Source organism: Lampetra planeri, unplaced genomic scaffold, assembly GCF_965212315.1.
Source record: "Lampetra planeri unplaced genomic scaffold, kcLamPlan1.2.h2 scaffold_1466, whole genome shotgun sequence".
NCBI lineage: Eukaryota > Metazoa > Chordata > Hyperoartia > Petromyzontiformes > Petromyzontidae > Lampetra > Lampetra planeri.
Window position 1 is genome coordinate 7,115 of NW_027614188.1, and position 8,260 is coordinate 15,374.

Below are 8,260 nucleotides of genomic sequence, written 5' to 3' on the forward strand. Positions count from 1 at the left end.
AGAGAAGAAATGAGAACCTGCCAATCTGGCACCAGGATGGCTTCCTCTTGGCAGTTAAACATAACACACACACTCTAATTCCCTAATTGAACAGTTGATAGAGTTTACCTTTGTACTGCCAATGAAACGGTCCTTTCTGTGCTAATTTCCTCTTGGACAAACTCATAAGTAATTAAATTCATTACACAACCCGGGGTGTGATTCAATCAAAATATATTTGACCATGCTGCGTTCTGACAAAAAGACAATCCCCAGTGAATGCAAACTGTAAACAGGCCGTACAGCTCGTAAATGGCTGCAGCCTTTCATAAATGTTAGATGGTGGTCACCTCTGGAAGTCTTCCCCCGATGGATATTGTTGCAACATCCGAAATGGTCCAGCGGACAGGAGTGGGACTGGAGAGACCCAGCATGAGAGGAGGTTCTTCATCAGCGGTTCTGTCAACAGCCAGATCATTCCTCTGTTGGCTCGCCCTGCTGTCGATAATGCGGTTGCCAACGGTAACAGCTGACTGCTGGCTTATTGAAGGGGAGAAAGGCTTTGTGTGGCTGGCTATCTGCAGCATGAACCAGCCGCCTTATGAGGCCATCCCATCCCACATCAACAGGTATGAAAACGACCCAAATGCTGTTTGGTATATTTTGCCAAACATTTACAGATTTTACACTTCTCTCAACAGCACTATCGTGGATCTAAGGCTGAATGAGAACAAGATACGATCAGTCCATTACTCTTCACTCAGTCGCTTTGGGAACCTCACCTATCTAAACCTCACCAAGAACGACATCAGCTATGTGGAGGACGGAGCATTTTCAGCACAATTCAACCTACAGGTGACCTGGACTTTCCATATTCCTCTGTACCAATGAAAAGATGGATTGTCCACTCACAGTGGAAGGACAGTAAATACGATACTCTACTTCTTTTACATCACTCTCAGAGGAAAACATCTGACCTTGTGTTGAACCCAATTTAACACACTGAAAGTTTTGATCAACAACATTGATAGCACATTTCTATCAATTAAACTAGCCAACAATGAAATGCTGCCCACACTACATACAATAGATCACATGGTCCTAACTCAGGTCACATTAGAACCAACGGTACCAATCCGAATGGGTTTGCATCGACACACAGCAACAATTTTGGAAACAAACTGCAGTGAGACTGGACTAATGTAATGGAGATGCAGCTATAGGCCATGGTGGTGGTGGTTCCGTTCGTTATTTGTGTGTATGAGAATGGAACACGGCTTTCTATGTGTAGAATCCCTAATGCTGCCACAATTGTTGACATGATGATGTCTAGAAAGAGGCACAAATGGGCAATGAATCAAAAATGTTGAGGAGGGTTAGCGAGGCATGAGCTCATCCGGAAGAGTGTGTCGGAGAAGCACTGAAACCCATTTTATAAACCCTCAGCCATTCAGACAAATAGCACAACGTCTCTGAGATAGTGAAGAAGCTCCTTTGTCGAGAGGCACTAAGAGACTGAAGATTTGTCTTTGTCAAATAACGCCTTTGGGTCATTACCTGTGCATTGACTGACTGGGACTGTGGTTGACTCTTTGTTAAGCAGACTAAAGTTTGTCCAGTTATTGGGGATTACACCGGTGAGCCTCCCAGGAAGAGCTAAACCAGGGTTTCTGAAACAGAGGATCTGAACAAATCGAACCACATTTTCAGGACGAACAATAGCATTGTCCCTTTCTCGAATGAACGACTCTTTTGGCTGAACGAAATGTATTGAACCGCTTTCCGAAGAGTCGTTTGTTTCACAGTTCAGTGAGCCCGGCAGTGGACTGCTGCGGGTGAACCTGATTCGGTCGCTTCTGATAAAGAGCTGACTGACACTAACGAACCAGTCACTGAAAATGAAACTTACACCGAATGAAACTGACTGTTTATCTGAAGAGGGGAGGGACGTGACGGTCGCTCCAGAGCACGCTGACTGACTTCAGTGGACGCCATCACCAGCGCACTGGGGAGCCTTAAGAGAAACAGTCCTGATCTGATCCGTACAGTCCAGCGCATAGCATGAAAAAAAAAAAAAATCGTCCTTTCACTGCAAGTGGAACGGTGCATGCGTGTAGCTGAGACAGACCGGGGTGCGACATACCATGTTCTCTGCAGGTTGAGAGTGAATGTAAAGAGTTCAAGTGTCTAGGGGATCTATTCTATGTCTAGGGGAGTAAAACAGAGTAAAACAGAGCTCAAGGTCAACAAATGGATCGGCCTAGTGTCACAAAGTATGGAATGCTGTTAGAGGAGGTAAAACTTGGAATTAACTGGCCGACTGACAATCCAAACATCGTCTGCAGATTGTGGTGGTTCGGGCAGCAGATTAGGATTCCATTTGCTTTGTTTACAGACAGATGTGAAACAAGTCTAAAATGTCCATTATCTTAATTTTCAAACAGCGACATAGTAACATTTGCTAAACAGCAGTGAACGAGAAGAACAACTCAGGAGAATCTGAACAGCTAACTTTTCCTTGTACTTTTATATTCAGAAAAATGAAATATTTGATTTATTTTTACTACATGGAGTTCAGAAAGAGACTGGCGTGCGTACATGTCAAGCCCATCTGGGGTTGTGCCAGAAGGTAAACATGAACAGGAAAGATCTGAGTAAACTCAGCGCAACATCGCAGCTTAGATCACCATGTGAAACATGAATTGTACTATGTTTGTTCTGCCTGTTTCCAGCTTGCAGTGAGTGATGCCTGCAACTGTCCGGCTTTCCACAGATTAGAATAATCCTACTTGTCTTTGTCTCCCAAGGTTCTCCAGATGGGTTTTAACAAGTTGAGGAACCTGACAGAGGGGATGCTGCGAGGCCTCGGCAAGCTGCAGTATCTCTACCTGCAAGCCAACCTCATCGAGACTGTTACACCCAACACCTTCTGGGAATGTCCAAACATCGAGAATATCGACCTCTCCATGAACAGGTATTGACCTCCACCAGAGTGCATGTCTCATGAGAAGGACTGAAAACAAGGTCGTGCTGAGGCTGAGTTATGTGATAGACAGACTATTAAAAGACATTTTAATGAAGAATACAAAACACATAACTGCAGGGATTTACAGAGAAGCAGCTAGGAGAAGTAAAACTGAAAGACTCGCTTTCAAAGTGTGATATAAATCCATTTGTCACAGTGGAAGAGAAGAGCTTTTTGTGGTCTAAAAGATGCAGTCATGAATGCTCATTCTGCTTACAGGTCCTTTGACCTGGAACTAAAAGAAATGAGAAAAAAAAAGAAAATAACTAACTCTTCAAAACAAATCTTACAAGTTTGTAAATTCTACCTCGAGCTCTGGGGAACTGCAGCAGTAGTTAATATCTCCAATCAATACAGGAATTAAAACTATTCTAATTACAGTAGTTGTAACCTGTCAGGTCTGTGTTTTCTGAGCTGATATTTGGTGGTTTGTTGGTGTATCAAACATGTATGACTTTCTCTTTGCGGTACAAGAGGTAGAAGAAGAGTCAAAGGTGCAGAGATAATTGTCTCTCTGATGGTGAAGGCTGCTGTATGTGATACAACGCTGTTTTTCAGCTGTGACTGGGTTGTTGTTTTTTTTCCATCAGTGGGGAAAAGCATTTTGTTCCAACCATTTGTCTTCTAATCGCTATCGATGTTCAAACTAAATGTAGTTCAATATAACGGGATTGTGTGTGTTTTAAGCTTTTCAAAGCCAAAGTGTAATTCTAATGGATAATGGATAAAGTGTACCTGAGAGTGTTCCTATGTCTCTGAATTGATTACTGTTATTCATATTATTATCTTTCATTCTTCAGGATCCAGGTGTTGGATGGCGGTTTGTTCTCTGGGCTCTCTAAACTCACCACCTGTGAACTTTACACCAATCCCTTTAATTGCTCTTGCGAGCTGTTGGATTTTCTTCGCTGGCTCTCAGCCTTCCCCAACAGGACCAGTGAGCGGATGGTGTGTGATTCCCCTCAAGGATTCTCTGGATACAACCTCCTGAGCCAAAACCCCCGCATGCCGACACAACGCAGCGCTCTGCATGTGCTCAGCCTCGTGTGCACGGATGTCCACGGTAGCGTGACATCCTTCTACATTAATGGTTTAATCGACTCCACCACCCTGCCCCCAGATTTTGCGTCTCCTTGTGGACTGGACGATTGTGCCTCCGGCACCCCTCCCGATGACATAATCAGCTTCAGCCCCATTTCCTCTGACACCAATCCGATCATGGCTTTAAAGCAGGTGCTGCACTCAAGTGCTGTGATCACTGTTCAGATCCCTCATCCATACAAGAAGATGTACATCCTGATGCTTTATAACAACAGCTTCTTCACAGACATCCAGACTCTTCAGAAACAAAGAGAAGATATCGAACTAAAGAACCTGAAGCCGAACACCGACTACACATACTGTGTGGCTTCGATACGAAACTCTTTGCGCTTTAACCACACCTGTCTCACTATCTCCACCGTCCGCCGGGTCGTACCTGAGCCAATTGCCAATCAGTCGTCCGCCACCCACTACATCATGACCATTCTGGGCTGCTTGTTTGGCATGCTGCTCTTCCTTGGCCTTGTTGTCCACTGCCTGAGAAGAAAGAGGATTATGGAAGAGAAGGAGAGGAAGATGAGCAGAATCCAGAGGACACTGATTGAGCTCAAGTATGGTGGAGAAGGTGATATCGAGGGGGGCAGCGGAGGGCCAACTTCGCTGAAGCTTGCCACAGGGGACAGTCTGTCCAGAATGCCCTACCTGCCTCAGGGAGGTGAGATAGACCCGTACAAGCTGCAAGAGGTGATAGAAACACCAGCACACAAACCTACGAAGCTTAATTACATGGAGGTCAGAGGATCTGGGGTGGAAAGGGAACGGGAACGAGAGCGAGAACGAGAGCGAGAACGAGAGCGAGAACGAGAGCGAGAGCGAGAGCGAGAGATGTCCCCACAAGCCAACCCTCAGGGTTCAGTAGCAGAGATCTCAACCATCGCTAAAGAAGTTGATAAAGTCAACCAGATTATCAACAACTGTATCGATGCCCTCAAATCTGAATCTACCTCCTTTCAACAGGGGATCAAATCTCCATCCAGTGTGGGTGGAGGAGCTGTATCAAATGCAGAGCCACAGCTGGTGCTTCTCTCTGAGCAGGGAGAGAGAGGAGAACGAGGAGGAGAGTTCCTCTCCCCAGTGTACAAGGGAGGGAGGGGAGGAAGAGAAGAGAGGGGGAGAAGCTACCATCATTCACTGCAGCGACACCACAGCATGGAAGCTCCTCCAACCTCCAAAAGGCCCAGCACATCTTCTTCGCCCGGTTCTGCCCGAAGCCCGCGCTCTTTCCACTCCGAGGGAGGCTACCACTCATCAGAGACTCGTTATATCGAGAGGACTTCACCTGGAGAGAGAGGAGAACGGGGCGGTGGAGAGTCTATCCGGTCAGTCAACCCAGCAGCAGCTATCTTGCGAGCTGAAGCCCAGAGAATCCGCCAGTACAACGAACACCGCCATTCTTATCCTGGCTCCCAGCAGCATCTCCAGGACCTGCAGCACCACCCTCAGATCCTACAGGAGCTTCACCACCACCCAGGGGGTCGCAAACCCTCCGTATTAGACCCACTGACTCTCAGCAGGCAGGCTAAGCAGCGGGAGCTAGCCTACTCCCAGCTCTCACCACACTACCCGCTCTCGCCGCAGTACCACAACCTCAGCTACTGCTCCAGCCCCGAGGAAGACGAGGAGGAGGAAGGGCTACTCTGCACCCCGACCCTAGGGCTGTGGGAGAGGTTCAAACTGCACCGTAAGAGGCACCGGCAGGCATCCATGGAGGACGAAGGATACGTTGCAGCAGGACACGCGCTGAGGCGAAAGGTTCAGTTCGCCAAGGACGAGGATCTCCACGACATACTCGACTACTGGAAGGGTGTGTCCGCCCAGCAGAAGGCCTGATCCTAAACTTCAAAAAATACACAACGCTGCATCCATAACTTGTCGATAGATCGACGTATACAGAAAAGACCTGTAAATACACACACACACACACACACACACACACACACACACACACACACACACACAAGGGACCGACCTAGTGCATCTATACATTCACGTCTGCTCAGACGGGAACCTGAGAACATGAAGGAGGACCAACGTAAACACAATGAACAACAAACATCGTAACTTATAGAGAGATTTTGTAATCTAATGAAACGTATAGCTCAGACCCATGTAGCTATTTGTACTAAGTTTTCAATGAAAAAAACAACAACAACAACAACAACAACAAGATGACAAATGTTGCCAGGCAATCCATCCTGAAAAGTTGTAGATCTACCGTGAGAGTGACCTTCATCTCAACCCGACCACGGCATATTAACCTCACTAATTACAGTGGTGTATTGATAAGGACTCGAAACATTCTGGAGTCACCATGCTGCCGAAAAGGACATGACGGGTCGCCAGGCAACAGCACTATTAAACAGAGAATGAGTAGGTGCTCTCACCAGAGGGTATCATGTGCCAAATCTACCAAGGGATAGTGGAGCCCTACTATGTTCCAACCTCTCCTCACCACTGTTTTTATATACAGAATTAAACAAGAATACAATATGTTGTTATTACTATTAATTATTCTTATTACCATTACTACTCTTGTTATTATTCTTATGATCCTCATCATTAATACTCTATTATTTGAATATGGCATGGCTCTGTCCTGTGACTGTGTTTGGACTGTTTCGAACCTCTCAGCTGAGATGTGCACAGCAACATGACGATGGACGAGTGCATTCTTCTTTTCTACGAAGAGGACCGGGTTCACCGCTGAGCCACAACAAGCCCATCGCTCCTCAACCTCCTGAAGAGGGAATGTTGTACTGACGCGAGAGAGAAGATCTATATTTGCAACAGAGGTGACTGTTACGTTTGTACAACAACGGTTTTGAAATCTTTCAGGACTTTTCAGAAACCACAATCCCAAGTTAGTTACCTACCTACTCTCTTACAATGGTACGTTTTTGATTTTGAAATCGAACTAAAAAATATCCTTAAATGAATGTCTTCATTTCCCAGCAGGGGAAACATATCTGCACTGTTCAAAATCAAAAAACGACTGGTAAGAAAATACCTAAAAGTCAGCTTCCCTTCCGATACGCCGTATCTCCACTGTGTTTTATTCAGAATCCTTTTTTTTTTTTTTCTTTCTCCTCCCATCTCCCAGGTTGTTGCTAATTTTTGTTTATTTCTCTGGTTCCACTGTGGTGCCATTGTGCCAACTTGATCATTTACAAAGAACGATTTTAGATACTAACAGACCTCGTTCTTCACATTAGTGCACATTCATTTGCCAAACAGAACAATTTGCACAAATCGATCCACCACCGTCGTCTCACTGCTGCCCTTCTTATCTTCAAATCATTTCTAAGACCAAAGTACTGTGGTTAAAAAAAAAAAGCCCCCAACAGCCCCTGACTAACCCCAAGTAGTTACCCACCATCACCTTACGGTTTAGCACACACACACACACACACACACACACTGAAGTGTATTCATGACAGACAGCCACACACAGATGAATGTATTCTTTGTGAATTGATACTGTTCAGCAGCTTGATTTAATGTTTCTAATGTACGAGCTGTATTCAAACAGTGTCTTCATCTGCTTGACAGGAAACTTTCTTCATGGCCACTTGTGTTGCAAATAGAAATGAGGTATTATTGGCTTTTATACACTAACAAAAGAAGAAAATGCTGTCCCTCTCAGGGCCGATGCTTCTGGATGATCCCAACTGAACTAAATGGCCTCGACAAGAAGCCCCAAACTTCCACTGCAGACGCCTATTGAAGTAAGAGCAGTCAATGAGTTTTTCGCCTTATCAGCAGGTTCCTGATATCAGAAGTGCTATAGACGAATGTGACCGGTATCACTGGCGTGGTGAAAAGACACTACACAGGTTTATCTGCAGGATCTGAGTACTGGAGGATGAAAACGAGGAGAGAAATGTGGTGATTGCTGTTTATTACACACAGAACTAGACGAGAACAATTCCTGTAAGTGTACATCTAAGTCGGATTCAGGAGTCCGGAAGGTTTCGGTTCAGTGGTATTGAGATGGAACACACTTGAAAGCAACACAATAGAAACAACAGTTCTAGTGAAATATGTTTTTGGTGAATGGAAACACTGTACAAAATCTGTTGTTTTGTTGTTTTTTTTCTCTCTCTCAGCTGTAATAAGTTCAGAATGCTCAAGCCCAGTTAAAGCCATGATGGTGGG

At 45.2% G+C, this 8,260-nt stretch overlaps 1 protein-coding gene across 1 annotated transcript; it reads left to right on the top strand.

Annotated features, from left to right (window-relative positions):
* Positions 1 to 486: 486 nt before the first annotated feature.
* On the top strand, positions 487 to 5,935 carry ELFN1 (extracellular leucine rich repeat and fibronectin type III domain containing 1). Its single transcript, XM_078622346.1, has 4 exons — positions 487 to 608; positions 681 to 834; positions 2,787 to 2,953; positions 3,805 to 5,935. The coding sequence occupies exons 1-4, from the start codon at positions 487 to 489 to the stop codon at positions 5,933 to 5,935; spliced, it is 2,574 nt and encodes an 857-aa protein (XP_078478472.1).
* The last annotated feature ends 2,325 nt before the right edge of the window (positions 5,936 to 8,260 follow it).

Bases quoted from the DNA above. Each gene is read 5' to 3' on its own strand.
- ELFN1 (XM_078622346.1), top strand. From the start codon at position 487: ATGCGGTTGCCAACGGTAACAGCTGACTGCTGGCTTATTGAAGGGGAG. The intron at 609-680 runs GTATGAAAACGA...TTCTCTCAACAG, and splicing joins ATCCCATCCCACATCAACAG to CACTATCGTGGATCTAAGGC. The intron at 835-2,786 runs GTGACCTGGACT...TTGTCTCCCAAG, and splicing joins CAGCACAATTCAACCTACAG to GTTCTCCAGATGGGTTTTAA.